The sequence below is a fragment of the Chrysemys picta genome, chromosome 1, assembly GCF_011386835.1.
Source record: "Chrysemys picta bellii isolate R12L10 chromosome 1, ASM1138683v2, whole genome shotgun sequence".
Classification (NCBI taxonomy): domain Eukaryota; kingdom Metazoa; phylum Chordata; order Testudines; family Emydidae; genus Chrysemys; species Chrysemys picta.
This window is the reverse complement of record NC_088791.1, coordinates 27,741,315-27,763,678: the sequence shown is the minus strand read 5'-3', so window position 1 is coordinate 27,763,678 and position 22,364 is coordinate 27,741,315. Positions and strand designations below refer to the sequence as shown.

Sequence of the window (22,364 nt, the reverse complement as noted above, 5' to 3'; positions counted from 1 at the left end):
CCCATCAGAATCAAGTGTACCTCTCACAAATGTCCCCATTTCTTTTTCACCAACATCTGCTATTTTCAGTAGACTCTTGTACATCTGATGTTACATGCACTCAAGTAGGTAGCTGGAAAAAAAATCCACTGGATGTGATTTGCACCCAAGTAGGTTTGTAGTACTTTTCATGACATGGCTGATAAGAGCTGTATCATGGTCTCCATCCGTCTTCAGTACAGAGGCAAGATCTTGTTTGTGGACTTTGTCTCCACTACTTCTTGGTAGGCTACTTCTTTCTTTTATAGCTTTTGCATATTCATAATATGAAGCTATGTATTGTCATCTAGCATTATTACTGACTTGTGCGTAAATGTCACTGAATTAAAAAACTAGTTTCTAGAAAATTTCAAAGGCTAGTACTGCATGCATAGGCAATTACATATTAAAACCTTCTACCAGTCAGACGAGGTGCTACATTGTATGTACAAATGCTTACAAGTGGAGAAGCATTACATTAGGATTTCACGTAAATTTATATCTACTCACTATGCAGTACAAAGTATGAGCACATAATCTACTACTACTGGTGCACAATCTTAGCGTGAAACTGATCTGGTCAGCAAACTTCAATAGAAAGTATAGAAAACTATTATAATCAATTGTAAAATACTCTAAAAATTGAGAATAAGATGTGAAAACATTTTTATGTTAATATACTGCAAAAAATTGATATTAGCCATTTTTGCCACAGGCTAAACAGCTTCATCGTTTCTGAAAAAAATACTTACCCGTGCAAAACCAATACAAATATTTTAATTAGGGCTGTTGATTAATCACAGTTAACTAAAAAAATGAATCGCGATTAAAAAAATTAATTGTGATTAATTACACTGTTAAGGAATAGAATACCAATTAAAATTTATTAAATATTTTGTATGTTTTTCTACATTTTCAAATATATTGATTTCTATTGCAAATCAGAATATAAAGTGTACAGTGCTCACTTTATATTATATTTTTGATTACAAAAAAGATAAAAAATAGTATTTTTAATTAGACAAGTACTGTAGTGCAATCTTATCGTGAAAGTGTAACTTACAAATGTAGAAATTTTGTGTTACATAACTGCACTCAAAAACAAAACAATATAAAACTTTAGAGCCTACAAGTCCACTCAGTCCTACTTCCTGTTCAGCCAATCGCTAAGACAAACAAGTTTGTTTACATTTATGGGAGATAATGCTGCCAGCTTCTTATTTACGTCACCTGAAAGTGAGAACAGGCGTCCGCATGGCACTTTTGTAGCCAGCGTTGCAAGGTATTTACGTGCCAGATATGCTAAAGACTTGTATGCCCTTCATGCTTCGGCCACCATTCCAGAGGACATGCTTCCATGCTGATGATGCCCGTAAAAAAAAAAAGTGGTAATTCAATGTGCGACTGAACTCTTTGGGGGAGAACTGTATGTCTCCTTTTCTGTTTTAGCTGCATTCTGCCATATATTTCATGTTATAGCAGTCTCAGATGATGACCCAGCACATGTTCATTTTAAGAACACTTTCACAGCAGATTTGACAAAACGCAAAGAAGGTACCAATGTGAGATTTCTAAAAATAGCTACAGCACTTGACCCAAGGTTTAAGAATCTGAAGTGCCATCCAAAATCTGAGAGGGACGAGGTGTAGAGCATGCTTTCGGAAGTTTTAAAAGAGTAACACACTCTGATGCAGAAACTACAGAACCTGAACCACCAAAAAAGAAAATCAACTTTCTGCTGGTGGCATCCAACTCAGATGATGAAAATGAACATGCATCAGTCCGCTCTGCTTTGGATTGTTATCAATCAGAACCCATCATCAGCATGCACGCATGTCCTCTGTAATGGCAGTTGATGCATGAAGGGACATGAATCTTTAGCGTATCCGTCTGTAAATATCTTGCAACGCTGTCTACAACACTGCCATGCGAACGCCTGTTCTCACTTTTACATTGCATTGTAAACAAGAAGCAGGCAACATTATCTCCTGCAAATTGTAACCAAACTTGTTTGTCTGAACGATTGGCTGAAGTAGGACTGAGTGGATTTGTAGGCTCTAAAGTTTTACATTGTTTTGGTTTTGAATGCAGGTTTTTTTTGTACATAATTCTACATTTGTAAGTTCAACTTTCATGATAAAGATATAAAGAGATTGCACTTGTATTAGGTAAATTGAAAAATACTATTTCTTTTATTTTTTACAGTGCAAATATTTATAATAAATATAAAGTGAACACTGTACACTTTGTATTCTGTGTTGTAATTGAAATCAATATATTTGAAAATGTAGAAAACATTCAAAAATATTTCAATAAATGGTATTCTATTATAGTTTAACAACACGATTAATCTTGCGGTTAATTTTTTTTTTTTATTGCTTGACAGCCCTAATTTTAATACATTGTTGTTTGTTAGCTTTGACCAATAAACACCATATTAAGGTGCTGAAATTAACTTGAACAGTAAAACTGTAGGCATAGTCATGTTAGAGTATTTCTGGAACTGTGCAACAACAACAAAACAAAAAAAAACAGTTTCCTGCCTTTCATAACTGTTGTTCTTCGAGATGTGCTGCTCATGTACATTCCAAGTCGATTGTGCACGCAGAGCGCACGCCTTCGGAAGGTTTTTCCCTAGCAGTACCTGTCAGGTCGGCTATGGAGCCTCCTGGAGTGGCACCTTCATGGCCGTGTATACAGGTCCCTGCCGACCTGCTGCCTCTTCAGTTCCTTCTTGCCGGATACTCCAACAGAGGGGAGACGGATGAGTCTTGGAATGGACATGATCAACACATTTCAAAGAACAACAGTTACGAAAGGTAGGTAACAGTTTTTTCTTCTTCGAGTGATTGCTCATATCAATTCCAAGTAGGTGACTCCCAAGGAGTTCCCCGGAGGAGGAGGAGGGGTTGGAGTTCACCGAATTGCAGACTGAAGCACTACTCTACCATATGCGACATCATCTCTAGCCTGCTGTGTGATGGCGTAGTGCGACGTAAAGATATGAATAGATGACCACGTCACCGCCCTGCAGATGTCGTGAATGGGGACCTGGCGCCAGGAACGCTGCAGAAGGATAGCTCAGTGGTTTGAGCATTGGCATGCTAAACCCAGGGTTGTGAGTTCTATCCTTGAGGAGGCCATTTAGGGATTTGGGGATTTAGTTAGGGATTGGTACTTCTTTGACCTCCCGAGGTCCCTTCCAACTCTGATATTCTATGAAAGCTTGCACTCTCGTGGACTGCACCGTCAATGCTGGGGCTGGTATCTTTGCCAGGTCGTAGCACATCCTGATAAAGGCCGTGATCCAAGAAGAAAATTGTTGGGATGAGACCGGCAGTCCTTTTGTTCTCTAAGCAATGGCGATGAAGAGTGGCATTGACTTCCTAAACGGCTTTGTCGGCTCAATGTAAAAAGCCAGCGCCTAACATCTAAGTAATGAAGCCTGTGTTCCCGGTCATTAGCATGTGGCTTCGGGAAGAACACTGATAAAAAGATGTCCTGATTTGCGTGAAATTGTGAAACAACCTTAGGGAGAAAAGCTGGGAGCGGTCGCAATTGTACCTTGCCCTTATAAAACACTATATAAGGGGGCTCAGACGTTAAAGCTTTGAGCTCAGACACTCTTCTGGCTAAGGTTATAGCCACGAAAAATGCCACTTTCCAAGAGGTAAAGCAGGGCACCATGAGGCTTGGGAGGACCGATTGCTGCACCTGGGGATATAGTCTGTCTAGCCCTTTAAGGAAGCGTCCAACCATGGGGTTAGCAAATACCAACCGCCCCACTGGGCCTGGGTCGAAAGTGAAAATAGCTGCAGGTGCACCTTGATTGATGATACTCCCAGCCCTTGCCACTTTAAATAGAGTACATAGTCCAGTAGAAAGAGGACTGCAATGGAGGGGTGCCCTTCTGTGCGGACCAAATAGAGAACCTTTTCCACTTGGCTAGATAAGTGGCACGAGTGGAGGGCTTTCTACTGCCAAGGAGAACCTCCCTAACCAAATCAGAGCACTGGAGCTTTAATGGATTTAGCCATGAATTTTCCAAGCAGTGAGGTGGAGACTCAGGGTTGGGGTGCTGAAGGCAGTGGTCCTGCGTGATGAGGTCTGGAATCATGGGCAAAGTCATCAACGTGTCCACGAAAAGGTTCAACAGCGTGGAGAACCAGTGTTGAACCATGCCGGCCCTATGAGAATCAGCGAAGCCTTGTCCCGCTGGACCTTGAGGAGGACCTTGTGGATGAGAGGGAACATACAGCAGAGGTCATATCCACAAGAGGAGAAAGGTGTCCATGATCAAACCAGGAGTGTGATACAGGAAGGAGAACTGCTGGCACTTCCTGTTGCCTCATGTTGCAAACAGGTCTACCTGGGGAGATCCCCACCTCAGGAAGATATTGCTGACAATGTCCGGTCGGAGAGACCATCCATGGCGTTGGAAAGTTCTGCTGAGGCGATCAACCTGCCCAGTTCGTTTTGTGCACCTGGCAAATACGACACCTCCAACTGTATCGAGTGGGTGATGCAAAAGTCCCACAACATGCAGCTTCCTGGCATAGGGGAGAGGAGCAAGTACCACCCTGTTTGTTTATGTAACATCGCTGTGGTGTTGTCTGTCAACACCGATACACATTTGCCATGAAGATGGGGCATGAAATGTCTGACAAGCTCCCTGACATTGATGTGTAGTGATAATTCTGCTTGGGACCATAGGCCTTGAGTTCTGAGGTTGCCCAGGTGCGCTCCCCACTCCAGCGCTAATAAATCTGTGACTAGCGACAGCTGAGGTTTGGGAAAATGTACTTCCGTAAAGACTGTGGATTGAACCACCACTGGAGGGACTCAAGAGCCCGAGGAGAAAGAATGACCAGATTGTCCAGATGGTCCCGGTTTGGTCTGTACTTTTGGACCAGCCACGCCTGGAGGGAATAGAAGCGCAGCCTTGCATGCTGCATCACATAAGTGCATGCTGCCACATGTCAGAGTAATTTTAGGCAGTTTCTGGCTATTGTGGTGGGGAAACGGTGGAGATCTTGTATGATGGCGCTCATGGCTAGAAAATGAGACTCTGGCAGGAACGCCCTGGCCTGGGTGGAATCCAGGAGGGCCCCGATGATTTCTATTCTTTGAGTGGGAGCCAGTGTCAACTTCGCCATGTTGAGGATGAGACCAAGATTGAGGAACGTTGTATGTACCATGTTCACGTGTTCCTCCATCTGGGCTCAGAACCGGCCCTTGATGAGCCAATCATCTAGGTCAGGAAGACCTGCACTGGATGCTTTCGAAAGAAGGCCACCATGACCACCATGCACTTGATGAACACCTGAGGCGCCGCCGATAGGCTGAAGGGGAGGACTGTGAACTGACAATGTGTGCCACTAACCACAAATTGCAGAAACAGTCTGTGGGAAGGGATTATGGAGACATGGAAGGATGCCTCCTTCAAATCGAGGGTGGCATACCAGTCCCCCAGATCCAGAGAGGGAATGATGGAGGCCAGGATGACCATGTGGAACGTCAGTTTCTTCATGAATTTGTTGAGGTTTTGCAAGTCTAAAATGGACCTGAGCCTACCTTTGGCCTGGGGATTAAGAAGTAACGGGAGTAGAATGCTCTGCCCCTGAACTCCAGAGGAACCTCCTCTACCGCCCCCAGCTGTAGGAGCATTTGCACCTGCTGTACTAGAAGTTGCTCGTGAGAAGTGTCCTTGAAGAGGGACGGCGAGGGTGGGTGGGTGGGAGGGCAGGAGAGAACAGAATTGGAGAGAATATCCCAATTCTACTATGCTCAGGACCCACCGGTCTGTGGTTATTTGAGCCCAGGCATGGTAGAAATGGGATAGACAGTTCACAAGAGGGGAAGGATCCAGGTACTGAACTGGTGCTCTGTCCTCGGGCTCACTTTCAAAAGTTTGGCTTTGAGCCAGAGGGCTGCTTAGCCAAGCCCTTCCCTTGTCAAGAGGAGGACTGAGATGAGCACCTCCTATTACTTCTGCACTTCTTACTGTAGTCCTGTCTGGAAGGGGCAGGGTAGAATCGTTGGGCGGCCTTGGGCTTAAATGCCTTTCTTTGTGGAGCTGGTGTGTGCAGCCCCAAAGACTTGAGGGTCACCCACAAGTCCTTAAGGCTATGCAGCCTTGAATCTGTCTGTTCTGCAAAGAGGCCAGAGCAGTCGAAGGGCAGGTCCTGAATTCTGTTCTGGACCTCATGCAGAAGCCCTGAGACCTGTAGCCAAGAGCTGCATCTCTTAGTTATGGCCGTGCCCATAGTGCAGGGGGCCGAGTCAGCTGAGTCCAGGGCAGCCTGAAGAGAGGTCCTGGAGACCACCTTTCCCTCTTCCAGAACCACTCCAAACTCCGAGTGGGAGTCAGAGCAATTTCTGGAATTTGGCCAGAGAACTCCAGGAATTAAAAGCATAGCGGTCCCAGGACTGCTTGCTGGTTCGCTATGCGAAGTTGGAGCCCCCAGTGGAGTAGACTTTCCGACCGAAGAGGTCCAGCTTCTTAGCATCCTTGGATTTGGGAGTAGGCCCCGGTTGCCCCTGGCTAGGGTGACCAGACAGCAAGTGTGAAAAATCAGGACAGGGGGTGGGGGGTAATAGGAGCCTATACAAGAAAAAGACCCCAAAATCGGGACTGTCCCTATAAAATCAGGACATCTGGTCACCCTACCCCTGGCGCTCTTTATGGTTCGCCGCCTCCATCACCAGAGTCCCGGGTTGGGCGTGGGTGAAGAGGTGCTTGCACCCCTTGGAAGGCACAAAATATTTGCTCTCTACACCCTTCGCTGTCAGCGGAATAGAAGCGAGCATGTGTCACAATGCCTTGGTGGCATTCTGTATGGTTCTGATGAGGGGCAGAGCCAACCTCGAGGCCCGTCAGGGGCCAGAATATCCACATCCTCAGAAACCTCCTCTGCCTGCAAGTTCAGGTTCTGGGCCACCCTCCTGAGCAGAATTTGATGAGTCCTGGTGTCCATAGCAGGCAGAGTGGTGGAGATCCCTGCTACTGCCTCATTTGGGGAGGATGATGCCCTTGGAGGCTCGGGGGGTGGGGGTGGGGGGGTGGGGGGGGGAGGAAATCTCCTTGCGCCGCTTGAGAGGTGCAGGAAATGGCAGTAGCATCCGGTGCCGCAGCTGCTTCTGACGTCCTCGTCAGTCTGGGCTTGTGCATCCCTACCCCAGGAATGGTGCCGTCTCCACCTGGAAGCACACGAGTTCGCCTCCGACTCCAAGAAGAAGTCTGAATCTGATGAGAGCGGTGCAGATCGAGACGGTGCCAGGGACTGGTGCCGTGGCAAAGGCAATTGGTGCCTTATCACAGTGGGCTTGCCCCTATGCCGGATAGGCATTGGTGCTGATGATGTTGCGGTGCCGGAGCCTGAGGCAGGGAACTGCACCGTCATGGCAATCAACTCCTTGGCCACCTCGATTGTGTCCGGCATGGAGGTAGCCTCCAAACTTTTCCCGCACCAGGGGGTTCACTGTGGCAGGCCTCAACAGACCTCCCCGAGAAGTCGGAGTCGGTGGCACATGTCTAGGCAGACCCCAGGCTGGTGTCCCAATGCAGGATGCAGCCCTGAAACCAAGGCACGTGTCGGTCCCCGGGATAGGAACAAAGGGGTGGGGGAAGAGAGAGAGAGATAGAACCCCCAACTAAAACTTAACTAACTGAAAGCTTTAGTTAGTGATAAAGTTATAAACTATTTACAGGGAGAAAAGGAGAGGCCACTAGGGAATTGCTTGCTAATGCAAGAGAGGAGCTGCTGCACCGACCATCACTGGTGGTCAGAAGGAACCGAAGAGGCGGTGGGTCAGCAGGGATCTAAATACACGGCCATGAAAGCACAACTCCAGGGGGCTCCACAGCCAACCCTATGGGTACCCAGGGAAAACCTTCCGATGATCGTGCATGCAGTGCGCACATCTCCTTGCAATCACTTGAAGAAGAACGACACATTCTCATTTGTAGTACCGCTTTTTCACCTCTCCTACAGGTTTATAGCACCACCTGACAGATCCACAGCATACCTCATCTAAATGCACATAAAATAAGCTTTCAAAAGATATACTATATAGGGGTGTGTAGGGTGGGCACATTAAACTCCAAAAATATGCCCCTTTATGGAGAACTGCAGCACTCCTAACACCATGCCACCATCGGCTATTCAACTTTGGCTCAGGGGAGATGTGACGTGTGGAATCCTGCCTTTAGGGTTTTATATTCCCAGTGGTGTGAAATTATGATTGCAAATTCATACAAATATCCTGAGTGACAAACCTGCCGATTCCTGCCGCTATTATCTCTCCAATGTGCCTGCCAGTCCCTACCTCCTCTCAAGGCTGAGTGGTTTTATGACACAAACATTAAAAACATGAAATGAAGACTAAACATGTGATTGTGTACCTAAATTGCACGATAAACTATACATCTATGTATTTGTTTCTATACACACACGCTAAGACTCTTATAGCAATCCAAAGGTACTAGATATACCATATATGCAATGCAACTGGGTCAATATTGCAATAGGAACTATTTTAATTGACGTTTTCAACTTTAACAATGCATTAACATTTTAACTGTATATTAATACTCAAAAAAACAAGAATTTTGAATATGTGCCTTTCTATTTTATTATCAGTACTAGTTTTCGTATCAATCCCAGCTTTATTTTGTTTTTGCTTTTATTTTACTGTAACAAATTTGCACCAAAATGTCTGTGTTGTTTCCAAATGGTGAGGTTGGCAATATCCCCTTTACAACCCATTGTTTATTGTTGAGGTCTGCAGTATTAAATTTGAGTTAGGCTGTCAGTTCCTTGGAGCAGGGACCTGCCCGTTACATTCGTCTGTCAAACACAAACCCTAGACCTCTGCTGCTGTACAACTAATAAATATCACCACAGGTACACTTCACTATAATGTGTAATTGGAAGGCTTATGTTATGGCAATTCTATTATCTCAAATTAAATGTTTGATTATTAATCTTAAAGCAAAGACGACCTAGTTCTGTAAACAAATTTGTGTCCTTAGCATTTGAAATTCAACCAATATAATTCCATTTCTTAAAGGGTCAAATTTTCATAATGTCCCCAACCAATTAAACAGTAGGTACATATTTTTAGTAGCACATTGTCTTATGACTAAGATTGTTCCTGAACAATAAATAAGCCTTTATGCGTACCATCTGTATATATGAACAAATCTGGTAGACAACTAACCATATGTTTGAGTGAACATTTATCTCCCACCCACCAAATTTTCGCAGGCATAAGAATTGTGCATATGTACAACACATTTTCAATACAAAAATCAAATGGTTAAGTCTCTATCTAGCAAATTCATTTTAGATACACATCAGTGCTTTTGTGCACGCAAAAACTTAGATAATGGTCACTCAAGCTTGTCTGTAAAGGACAGCAGCCGAAGTTTTGAAGGTTACTTTTGCCTTTAAAATAAGATTTATGTAGAACAAGGATAAATAAGGAACTTTTCATACTAGTATTTAAATAGATTAAGTATTTCCCTGGCTAAGATTTTCAAAAGTCAGTAGTGACTTTAGGCACCTAAATTTTTGAGTGTCCAACAGACAGCATGTCTAAAAAAGGCCTACCTTTCAGAAATTGTTGAGCAACCAGACTCTGAAAATTAGGCCTCTTTAAAAGGTCTCTGAAGTTTGGCACCCAAAATCACTAGTCAGTTATGAAAATCTTGGCCCCTGATTGAATCTTACAAATAACCAACCACTGTGGTGCACAATAATAAAAAGGAAGTCTTAAAGCCACAGCTACGCATTTTCTACAAGTGATGGCACCTGTACAGAAGCAATAGAAAATTATACACATTTAAAAACAAAAGCAGATTTGCATGTTTGTCAGGAGGTGATGATCAAGCCGAATGGAAATGCTCTCACACAACAAGCAAGCCTTGGATTTGAAGTTAAAGTGTATATGAGGTGCTGGCTTCATATATTCTCAGATTCTAAAAGCCTATAAAAAGGCAGCAAATTAGCATGGGAAGAGCAGCCATCACTAAGTCCTAGTGACAGCTTTAAGCAGCTACTTGCTTCCCAACTTACCATCTTCCTTTTCCTTTCTGCAATCTGCTCCTCTGATTCCATTTCTACTTCATTGCTAATAGGAGTTTTTTCTTCTATATCATCAATAAAATCTGGCTCCTGAAAGATGGAAATGACTGCTTTACAGAAGCTCCACTACTACTCTTTCAAACTAGGGAAATCTAAAGGCTACACAGAACAAAGTATCCTCAAATCACTACTTCAAAAGCTACCAGCCAATTAACCAATGCAACATGTAAAAACTACATATCATCCGCTTGGACTCTTTTATTACTCTAGAAATATAGCCTGACTCAAATACCTTCTCCAATCCAGACAGAAACATCCACATCATTTTCTTTAATTGTAATCTCACGCGAGTTTTTTCAACCAAATAATAAGAATTAAGCTTCCAAACTAATGGGCGCTACAGGGCACTCAACACTTATGAACATCAGGCCACTTATTTATGCAGCTAAATAGGAATTTTGACCCTAACTTTAGACACCCATTTTTCTAATTTCTTCATAAAATGGAATGTATATTGTCATGTCAAACAAGATAGGTTATCATATTTATATAAATTTGCAGTCAACTCAAACCTATGTAACTGTTAACATAACCCTTTCTACTGATGCTGTATAAATCTCCACTATAATCTAACATTAGTGACTTACCATAGGGAACACAAAAGATATCTGATTAATAAACACTAAAAAATGCTTGGTATGGGAATGCTTCTGGGTTTTTCAGGTCTCTTACAATAGAAGGATAACATTCAAAAACTTAAAAAGTTACAGCAGAGTCAATAATAACTGATCTGTTACCAATGTTCTATTATTTGTTCTTAAAAGTTTAAATTATTACATTCGTTCCTTCATAAAACTGCTATAAAGTGGAAATTAACAGTACAATTCTTGAGCATGGCACTAAAACAACTAGACAAAGTACATACATAGGTGTTATTTTGGCTGACTGAACTGCTTTTTTAAAGATCAGATGTTCTTATATTTTACTGAGCCTCTTCTAGGTTGAAAAACTTTTAGCTCGGCAGTGACAATTCTTATAAAAATTACATAGGATTCTGTATGCCCAGGAACGGGTTCCAAATACCAGTTATTGCTAGTGGCAACCTGGCTGGAAAAAGGGAAGTAACTTACCTGTAAAAATGTAGTTTGAATATACTGCCTTTGTAGCTCTACTCCTGTAGAAATCACTTGCCAGCCCTTATGAACCCAGAAGCATTCTAAAGCAAGTTAGCTGTTTGGGTAGGTCAGTTTACTATGCCCCATGAAAAAGATCACAAACTTAATGTAAATGTTATGAAAAATTTTTGCATAATCAATTGCATATTCATCACCAATTCCCTGATCTCCATCTCTCATTCCTTCTTCCATGATGTTTCCCTTTATAACAGTCTAGGAGGATGGAGAGAATTTTGAAAATGGCTCCCACCAAGTAACCCCACACCTTACACAACTCTCTTTCATCCTTCAAACTACCCTCATAATCCCATCAAGTATTTACCCTCAGACACAATCAATTCTCTCCTCCCTCAAAAAACAAACAAACAAAAAAATCAATCCATCATTATAGTATCTCTCTGATTTCTTTGTATAATTTCTCTTTACTAATTGCTGTGTGCGGCTCCTCCCAAATTAGGATCTATGAAATTCATTACTGTCTCATTTACCTGCTCTTCTATGCCAATAAATTAAGAAGATCAAACCTATAACCAAGACCTCTGGTACCTAACTAGAACCCCCATCCTCACCCATACTCAATAAATACATGTTTATCATTACCCTCTCAATTTACCATCTTTATGCCAGTGTTCAATCTACACAAAAACATACAACAGGTACATGGAGGCTATTAGTTTGAGACCTGAACATCTTTTTTGGACTGAAATCTTGGTAGCAGAAATTGTTATGGAAGCAAGCCTATTTATAATTGTGGCTAAAAACATCAGAACTGTGGGGACAACATATGTGTGACTAACACTGCTTCAGGATGGTTTTGGGATCTTGGGGCATGGCATGCAGTTTTTACACCACAGATCTACAAAGAATTTTAGGAGGCAGAATTTCTGGTTTTTGTTGAGACATTTCAGTGAGAAAAACAGCTAGTTAAAGAGAACCAAAATATCTTTAAAAAACAACTAGTCATTTCAAGAGAACTAGAAATAGTATACATACTTTAAGTAGCTAATCCAACACTAAAATTCACAAAAAACAACTCTTTCCAATAACTTGTAAGATTTTTAAGAATTACTCTAAAGCAGGGAATCTTCTGGTTTGTAAATCTGACCATCTAGTGATTTTTTGCTTTAATACCTGATTATTGGAAATGGATAGCCTGAGGGGAGAAAGTCTCCTCTGCTTATTATCAGGAATCTTCATTTTGGTGGCTGCTCCTTCACAATCGAGTGTGATGTTCTGATTTTGTGTTTCCTTTTCTCTTGAAATGTCCTTCTCTTTCTTTCCCTTTTTCCTTCTAGTCTCATATCCAGTATTGATGTTTTCTGTAGGTTCGGAACCATGTTTAAGAACTGGACATTCAGGATTTTCTTTGAGGCAAGCGCAGTCCACTTTGTATTTACTAAAACAGTCAATACAAAAAAATATGATGTAAAAATATTGAACTGAATGCTACAGCAATATGATTTTTGAAAGTTAAACCACTCTTGTTAATATACAATGAAATGAACATCTCCCATGATAAAGATTCAGTATTGTAGCAAAGGGTTAATTTAAACTTTTACCAAGCTGTGCAATGATACATTTTATTACTCTCAGCCACAGGTTCTTAAACCTGTTTCCCAGTTTACAGTTTGGAACTCCATTAAAACAAATAAAAATCTATTATAATAAAAAAAAGCTAAATAAAATAAAAAGCAAAAAAAGAAACGTACTCTGGTGCAAAATTGAACAGAAAAAATTAGAGTAATTTGGTTTTGTACAAAATAATTTGTAAAAATCTTATGTCTGTCTGGATAGGACATTGGGAAACACAACCCAACAGATATTTATAATTCAATTGATTTACTTTTACTTGATGTATAAAAGAGATCTTGCAAGTTATATAAGTTTCAGTAATATAAAACTTTCTCTAGTAGCATTTATAAATAAGCAGAATATCCAGATTGAATTGTACTCTGACAGCTTTTTTGCACCAATCTGTCAATAGAGTTTTGCCCATTTGCTCCAGCAGAGAGTTTGCCCTGAGTCTTGAATGGTACTGAGTGGTTCGTTAATCAGCTTTCATAGATTTTCAGCTTATATTTACTTCCCAGTAAAAAAATATTTCCCTCCCTAATTACCAGCCTTCTATACTCAACCTGGGATATGGAAAGCAAGCTGTTTTCTTTCTGGTTTGCGCAATCACCAAGTCAAATTCTGCTGTCAACTAAAGCTGTAATACATTCCTACCTCCAAATTAAGCTCTAAATTACACTTGTGAAACTAGATTAATGTCTAACGGGGAAATCTATTTAACAGAGCTTAGTTTTGTCGGCAGAATATTTATTTATAGTAATGACATGACAAAAGGAAAGTACTCCTCATGTCTTTCAGAGATGATGTAGAGTCTGTAGAGGTCACAGGTAGAATATATTGAACAAGTTTTCTGGTAAATTGAGCACGTTTCATATGAACTCACTATATCACTGGAAGCACTGAATCCAACTACTGCTTGTTTTAAAAGAACAGTAAGAACAGTCAATTTTCAGGGGAACCTCATTTTAAGAGTAATGACTGAGGAAGGCATTAGCTATATCACCTAAAGGCAAAATTTTGCGCTCTGTAGTCAATGGAAATTGTTCATGCATATCTGGGAGCAGCACTTACCCTAATTACTTTACCATTTCAAAACAATGGCATCTATCTACCGGAGTATTTCACAGTTCACAAAAGGAAAAGTAAGCTGTACCCAGGAGAACATGTGGATCGATAGCTTATAGAATTTAAGACATTATTTTAAGGAAGGACTCAATAGAGTTGAACATCCTTCTTTAATGATGGGTTATAGCATGAACATAATTTATTTAATTTCTACAGAGATTTACCTTAGGTCTGATTTTATTCCTTCTAAATTATGTCAACTATTAACTATGGTATGTAAAATTGTAAGAAGAGTGGATTTAAAAAAAAAAAAAATAGATTACTGAATAGCTCTACATTAGTTTACACTAAATATTCAATAGCATCAATCCACAAAATGAATGTATGTTTGACGAATTTTCACCGTAAATCCACATACGTAGTATTGTGGAGATATAAAAATCACTTAAATTTACATTGAAATGATCTATCACTAATTACAACAATAATAAAACATCACTTAAAGAAAAACCCTGCAATGGCATACACTCTTATCATTGAGGAATTTAAGGGCACCATGCTATTACAGTGTATGAAAAGAGTAAAAGAAAATAGGAATATCTGTGATAACATGATAGCTCCAATTAATATATTACTAACATTTTATAAGTATATTGTCCTAAAATACAGGATATTTCATACAATTTAGAGATACTTACCAATTTCCATAATCAAAATCAAATGCGATAGTAATTTCTGTTCCCTTTGGAATGTTTTGGATGGAGTAAATATAAAGATGAATTGTTCCATCTTCAATTACATGTCTCACCTAAATCCAGGAGAAAAGCTATACATTAGTTTATAATGCATTAAAATGCACACTCATTCTTAAAAACCCAGATATGCTTGACCACTTTCTACAGGTTGTTCCCTCCACCAATGCCATCAATTGGCAGAGACTGATAAAACCAGTATAAAAAAATGATTAAGGTTTTAGTAATAAGCAAAATGTATATATATTTCTTGATGCTGCCCTTAAATGATACCAAAACATGATCTACTATTAATTCTTTATATATATTTCCCCTTATTATTTGCATAGACTCAATGTCCTGGTGAAAATATTTTATTAGTATGTAACATGCTAAATGTGAAAATTCATGTTTGTTTTATTTTAATTTCCAAAAGCGTATCCCATCTTTTTCATCCATTAGAGACAATGAGAGGTGAAGGTGCTCAACGCTTCACACAGTACTGAGCCTGAGTGTTTAGGCACTTTACAAAGAAAGAATACTTAAAAAAACAGCATATATAACTTGTTGAGCGGAAACAATATTGAAAGATTAATCCACCATTATACTATATATCACCTCCATATTAAATCCCCTCAGTCCAAGACCTAGGGGAACAGATGGGCTGTACATCATATCCTGCAAGCCAAGCAAAATAAATAAATATCTAGGTTAACTAAGGAATTATTTCCTATATTTATAAGCTTACCTCCGCATTGGGTGTACAAGACCGTCTAATGAATCGAGCTTCATTTCCAAAGGTTCTTGCATCAACACACATTTCTAGCCCATGGAATTTGGAATAGAACAAAACAAAAGGGTATGGCCTAGAAAGAAAAACCCCAGTTTAAAAAATTTTAATATGGTAGTCAGGATGTTTTACCCCTTTAAAAGCATTTGGAGTTCTTTTTCACATTTACTGGTTTTGTATCACTATGCTGCATAACATAGTATTGATTTTATATTGCAATTCTTGCAGGTCAGCAATGAAGAACTCTCAATCCAAATCTATTGAGATTTATCAGACAATAAACACGTCTAACACAAAACTTTTCTCAGTTATGGAGGCCGAGTTTTGTAAATAAGAAGACGAGTAGGAAAGGATTGATAGTCTCGTGGCTAAATCTCAAGACTGGAAGTCAGAAAGTCAAGTGTCTATACCTGGCTCTATATATAATCTTGAGCAAGTCATTTAGTCTCTGAGTCTCAGTTTGTAAAATGGGAATAATATTTACCTACACTTACTAGGTGCTTTATAAATATTTAATTGACACCCAAGGTGGAAGCTGTTATACAAGTTCAAAAGTAGTTGTATTCTTTTTTTGGTGTACTAGAAGTAACATATGCCAGTAGTTGGCACAAAAAGAGCAACAAGATAATTGCAGAAAAGGAAAAGATTTGTTGGTAAAATAGCGCATTTAAGAAAGTTAACTTATTAAAAAAAAAGAGTTCTTAAAATAAATATACCTTTTAAAGAAATACCCATTAGCTTCAAATTGTTCTCTCAGCATGAACTTTCCTCTATATTCAATAATAAGCGCATCTGGAGGCAAGTCTTTGGCAGCTTTTAGAATTTTCTTGTTTTTTTGCACATAGCTCTACAAAAGACAAAATGAATGTAAGAAGCATAATTAAACTCATTGTATTAGTGTAATTAAACAACAGATTATATGACTGCAACCCTTCAAGCAGCAACTTGGTAACTGAAGCCATTTCCTTCTTGCAATTAATAAATAAATAAATAAATAAATAAGCTATTTGATCTTATAAGGCTTTTCCTCCTATCAATGCACTTATCTACAGATTTAAATTATAAGGAAGTTATAACTACAATTCCCTAAAACAGGATTGAGAATCAATGTAGCAATGCCCTTATAATTCAGGTATTATGTTTAATAATGGACATCTGAAGTGTTAGTCTTTTCTTAAGTTTTAACTATTAACTATGCCATTCATTGTGCCTATGAACTCCCCAGGATCAAAGACCACAGTGGTTCATCTACACAATAGAACATTTCCAAGGTATCACTGTCCTTAATCAAACAAAGACACAAACTGAAAGGATGCATTTTAAAACAAAACTTTTGAGAACAGGAAAAAGGAAATTGTAAATTTTTTATGTATTTCTCTAACTTCAGATGGGAGGATGCCTGTTAATCAAAATCTAATATGTACTCGGCCACAACAACTAAAGAACTCACACCTCTTGTAATTATGTCATCTCTGATCAAAACTAAATTGGCCTATATCTAGGCAATGGTCTCTGCAAGCAGTGACTTTCCTCCAAGGAATGTGTCATGTGTGCCATGCTGGTGCTAGAGAGAGAGGCAAAGATGCTTCTACTATAAAATCTAATAAGGTATGTTTTCCTTAAGATTAGCCTTTCCCTATCAATAGCTTGCAGATTCCTTCCACAGATCTCATGTAAGGCAGCTGATGTTTATCATACAGTATTGTCTATATGTTTTCTCTTTTGTAATTTAGGTGATAATGACATTACTTGTATTATCTAATTTGACTGACACTGGTAGTTTATTTTGGGAAAAAACTGTAGGACATCTGTGAAGATACTGCAGACCTTATGCTTTGGCCTGGTATGAGGGTTAATGAGAAAACTGTGTAACCAGTTCATAAGAAGAAACATTAGGAAATCACAAGTATACAAGTGAAACCACTGAAAAATTAATAAATACTGTAACACCATCCAAATCTTTTTCATAAACTTAAATAAATATTAATGTAGTAATGGGAAAGTCTTGTGGGGGATACAGGATTACACAGCTAGGGTGAACTAGCCATTCACATGTGTGTTTATGAAAGGTGCAAAAATTTTGTCAACATATATTTTATTTAAGTGCTAGCTGGATTCCGCTGGTATTAGGTGGACTACATTTTCCATCTTGAGTCTTTTTTAACTAAGTGTTTTTGTTTGAGTCCTAGGTTCTGGGACTTGCTAACATAAAACTGAAAATACCCTTTGTTTTCTATGAGTTGTGTTGGAGCAAGAACTGTGGGACTGGGCCTTAAGTTGATTTCTTCTAAAGAGTAAGACAGAACATACACGGATAATATTAAAAAGAATAATGTTCCCAGTAGAATGCTATTCCATACGATATAGAGCTTTCCATCAGTGTGATGCATTCAGCAACATTCCATTTGATGAATCAATCAATAGAATTCCTACAGTTAAAAATCTTTTAGAATGCAACATATACCATAATATTTTTAAAACATTTCATACGAGTATCAATGAGAACCTTAAAGATTAGTAGTCCTATCGGTGTCTCACTAAAAATTCTTAAATGTAACCCAAAAGGGTGGGCTTTGTATCTCTTTTGACTTCCTTATGATATATAAAGGTCTGAAAGCTTTTACTTATTGTAAGAGAGGGGGAGAGGTGTTTAGGGGGCTCAAACTTTTTTTTTTTTTTTAAATATACTTGAACTTACCCATTTGAATTATTATGGATAAAAAAATGTCAGAAGTGCCTAAGTCCCATTTTCAGAGACGTTAGGCACTTAGAAAACCTAAGTTTCATTGAAAGACAAACAAAAACAGTCCTCAGGAGGAAACCTGAAGCTGTGTTACACAAAATAGGCTGTGGATTGTAATTTTGAGAGTACTGTATGTTAATATTAATGAGACTCACTTATCCAAATATAAAGTTAAGGAAACCATTTTGATTTAATGTGTTCTAAATATGCTTTTATGATAAAGTTTACTATATGAATTTTGTAATAGTACAGAACTTGAACTGTATACAGGTAATCTGCCTTAGTTTACAGCTATACATTTTCTAGCTTTCCCTTCCACCCCGAACCCTCACAGCAATATGGAAGTTCTAGTGGAAAAAAATTGTTTTATAAGCCTATTTAAAATTGTAGCATATGAGGTAAAGCAGATATAAAGTAGAAGAATATTTACCTCTCACTTCAAGTTCAAAATTGGGCAAAAGTCATTAGTGACTGGGACAAATTCTGCCTTTGCATGTATGCATAGAGATCCCACTGAAGTCAACTGGAACCATAAACCAGCATTCAGTTCGTTGATCAAGAATAGACTAGCGATAGAGACGCAACTACTTTCTCACCAGCAGAGGTGTTCCCTCCAGAAGTGGGTTAGGCCAACCACTTTTTGGTAAAAATATGGGTGTTGAACTTTTTCCTCTGTAAGCAGAGGAATTATGTTTCCAGGGCTGACAATATCACCGTTTGCTAGCAGTGTATTTGTAAAAATTTATAATTACAGAAAGATATACTGTGTATTACTGGGAAATTCTGAATGTTATCTTCAAGAATTAAAAAAAAAAGAGAAATGCTTAACACTTAATTTGGACCCGTTGACAATCCTGGCAGAAAAACAACCAGCAGAGCTAAAGAATTATCTATTCTCACTTCTACAAGTATTCCCCTAGGGCAGAATAGGGAAGTTTACTTTATTATAGCCTGTGTGGAAACTATTTTGTGGATAAACAGAGTAATTCAGTCTCCATGCTGTCAATCTGGCAATTTTTATGAACACTAACATTCACCTAGCAGTTTTTAAAAATAAAGAAAATTGGAATGTTATGAAGCACACAAATGTATGAATATTAGCTGTGATTCATTATTTAAGAAAGTTATAATTTGTTAAAACTATTACTGCTAACATGTTCCCAATTGGTAGAATGAGCCAGAGATTAAAAAATAAACCTAAGAGAAGAGAAGAATGCTGACTACAACATTGGGAACTGTATCTCATAAAAGCATACTAATTTTAGTGCTACTTTAATGAGTTATGAATTTCTTTCCCTTTTTACACAGGTCCCTCTTCACTTATTTACCTCTACTGGAGGTTTGAAGATCAGATTGCTGGTGCTAATTTCTTTTTTGTCATTTCCATTGCCTAGTCTCAGAGCTATTCTTTGTGCCTCTCTCTGAACACCCTCGCTGTACTGGTTATTATTTGCTTCTTCATAACGATCCATCCATGCCTTGATTTTAGTTTCCCATCCAAAGTTTGAACTGTCAGAAGGATCAATCTCTGGAGCTGAACCCTACAAACCACAATAACCAGAAATTACAAATAAGATACATGATTTTTAATAGGGTAACCTTTAATAAGTTGTAAGTTCAAAAGCCAAATATAAAATAGCTGGCAAAGGATAAAGGAAAGGCAAACATTTTCTACCAATTCAGTACAATCAGTTGAAAAGCATACAAAGGAGGGTTGTGGCGGGAGGGCAGGTGGAAGAGGCAACCAACACCTCTGGATCTTGTCACAATTGTATCTCATTCATATATTTTACATTAATCCACTCAACAATTTACTTACAGACTATTCACTTTTTAAATTCTGCAGTACCTTTTAAGACCATTTGATTAATCAAACTGTTTATTCTCTTACAAAATAATACCACTTCATAAAAATCACCAAGCTCAGTATAGTTCAGAAATAGATATTATTCATGAGGAAAAAATAATATAAAACTATCAACAAGTTTAAAAAAAATTAAGCCAAAACAAAAATAAGTACTGTATTCACATTAAGGAAGAGCTAGGAATTTATGCTATTGTTTTAAAAGGGGCATAAGTTAACTTAAAATTATCTGATTTTACTGAATACTGCACCAAGAGCATTTTTGCTAAAAAGTGTATCTGCTTCTGAAAATGCTTTGAAAATGACTTATTTAGACACAAAAACCCCCAGTTTTCCAATTTTGTTTTTCTCACTACTAATATATGTGACCAATACAAACAAGCCAGAGTGCAGATGCAGAGCAGGGGGTGTCTCACACACACACACACACACACAGTTCCTGGCCCAAGCTCGGTTGGCTTCTAGAGAAGATATACTGAGAATGCAGGAAACTCTTGCTGTTGCATCCTGGCCCCAAGGGGGCAGGTGTTGGAAATTAATCCAACCTTCATTTTAAACTCTTGTGAAAGGGGTCAAATGCAGAGAGTTCCCACCTGCCCCCTTCCCTCTTAGTCCCAGCTAGGGACAGTCCTGATTTTTGGGTCTTTTTCTTAAATAGGCTTCTATTACCCCCTACCATGGATGCCTCAGGATCCTTACAGTCCCAGTGTCACTCTCCACCTCCACACCACAACTCCATAGAGGGGCCTGAGGTAACAGGTGTTTTCTGCCACTCCCCCACCATCCCTACATGAAAGACTTTTTCCTTCTCCCAAAACAGTCTTGGAGGTCCTTGTTGCTCCATGTGCTGTTGCTCCTCTCTTCTACCTGACCTGGCACAGCAACTGATGGAAGCTACTAAATTAGTAGCATCTGAATTCCCAGTAGTTGAGTTTATCCATGATGCTGCTTTAACACAGGTGTTAACAGATCATGCATGTGAGCTCTTTCTAAGACACGCATAAAAGTGATATCATAATGCAGTGCATAGAACTAGGAAGTGAAACTTACCATCAGTAAAACTGCTTTTCCAACTTTATTCATTTGCAATATTACTTGTCACAATAGTAAGTAGAACACTTTCAGACAAATGATTTTTAGGTTGGCTGTGATGCTTTTTTGTATGTTTATACTGAACAGGACAAATAGTTAGGATCAAATAACTAAAGAACAAAATAGGGGAAGAATTCTGTAGTTCTAATTTACACAACATGGATCTTTTGACATCCTCTAAGACCAATTAGGTTTTAAGATAAAACTGTCAAAACAATCTTACAGCTGACATCCCAGATCACTGTTTGACTTGCTAGAGACATGGGAAACTCTTCCTCAGGCTGCCTCTTCTAAATTCTCATTCATCTTTTGAAATTTCGTGTTTTCTCAAAGGAAAGAAAATTTTAGACAAACTGTATTGCCTGCACTTGCAGAGTCAGTGCCAATTGAAAGATAAATTGGTCATTTTCTAATGTGCTTTATTTAAACACCACCAGAAAATATTTATGCAGTAGTTATTCTACTAAAAAAGGTATTTTAGCACCCATACATGTTATGCAGGTGTATTCTGGATAAATATGAACACCAATATATAAGGTGATATTCTATTATACAAACATGTTCTCATATAAACAAAAATAAGATTAGTTAGCAGAAAGTTCAGAATGTAACTGAAGTAACACCTATATTTATCTACAATTATCATATATTTACACTTACCTTAACTCTTGAAGATTTCCTAGATCCTTCACGAAAAGCCTAGAAAAAAAAATGCAGTTGCCATTTAAAAATATTTAAGATTAACAAAGTTTTTCAGAGGAAAAATGATCTTATGCTTTTTTAAAAAGGTTAAATTCTTAATACAACTGTTCTCATTAAAAGCAGTAACAGGAAGGGAAGAGAATGACATTAAAAGACCAATAAAAAAAAAAGGAAGGCCACTTGTATTTTCATATTCTTGAGAATATTATATAAAGGTTGCCAATAAAATGAAATCCAAGGTTTCAAAGCTAATAGTCCAATGGCACTTGGTGGCATGAAATTTGCCTTTTTCCAGCATTGCAACCTCACCTTGATGCCTCACTCACTGTGCCAGTGATTCAACATTAACCTAGAGTGCTCTGTGGGCATACAAAGTAAACCCATTCAATGGTGCACACATTGGACAGCCTATGGATGTACATTGAATATCCTGTAAAATTATGGAAATTTTTTCAAAACACAGTATTTTCCATTAAGTTTGCCTTTTCAAGCATCCCCTTGCACTATATTAGGAGGTAACCACT

General features: G+C 38.8%; 1 protein-coding gene across 7 annotated transcripts in view; it reads right to left on the bottom strand.

The window, feature by feature from the left end:
* KMT2E (lysine methyltransferase 2E (inactive)) overlaps window positions 1–22,364 on the bottom strand; it is a 116,399-nt gene that overhangs the window by 44,512 nt on the left and 49,523 nt on the right. For 4 of the 7 annotated variants that reach the window (XM_024111909.3, XM_065559389.1, XM_008175792.4 and 1 more), the window contains 7 exons: window positions 21,799–21,837; window positions 19,511–19,723; window positions 16,156–16,286; window positions 15,398–15,515; window positions 14,617–14,726; window positions 12,413–12,677; window positions 10,098–10,196 (listed from right to left, as the gene is read on the bottom strand). In XM_024111909.3, coding sequence (XP_023967677.2) covers window positions 10,098–10,196; window positions 12,413–12,677; window positions 14,617–14,726; window positions 15,398–15,515; window positions 16,156–16,286; window positions 19,511–19,723; window positions 21,799–21,837 — 975 coding nt within the window. The remainder of the gene's footprint in view (window positions 1–10,097; window positions 10,197–12,412; window positions 12,678–14,616; window positions 14,727–15,397; window positions 15,516–16,155; window positions 16,287–19,510; window positions 19,724–21,798; window positions 21,838–22,364) is intronic. The other 3 variants (XM_008175789.4, XM_065559557.1, XM_065559480.1) reach the window with 1 other exon arrangement.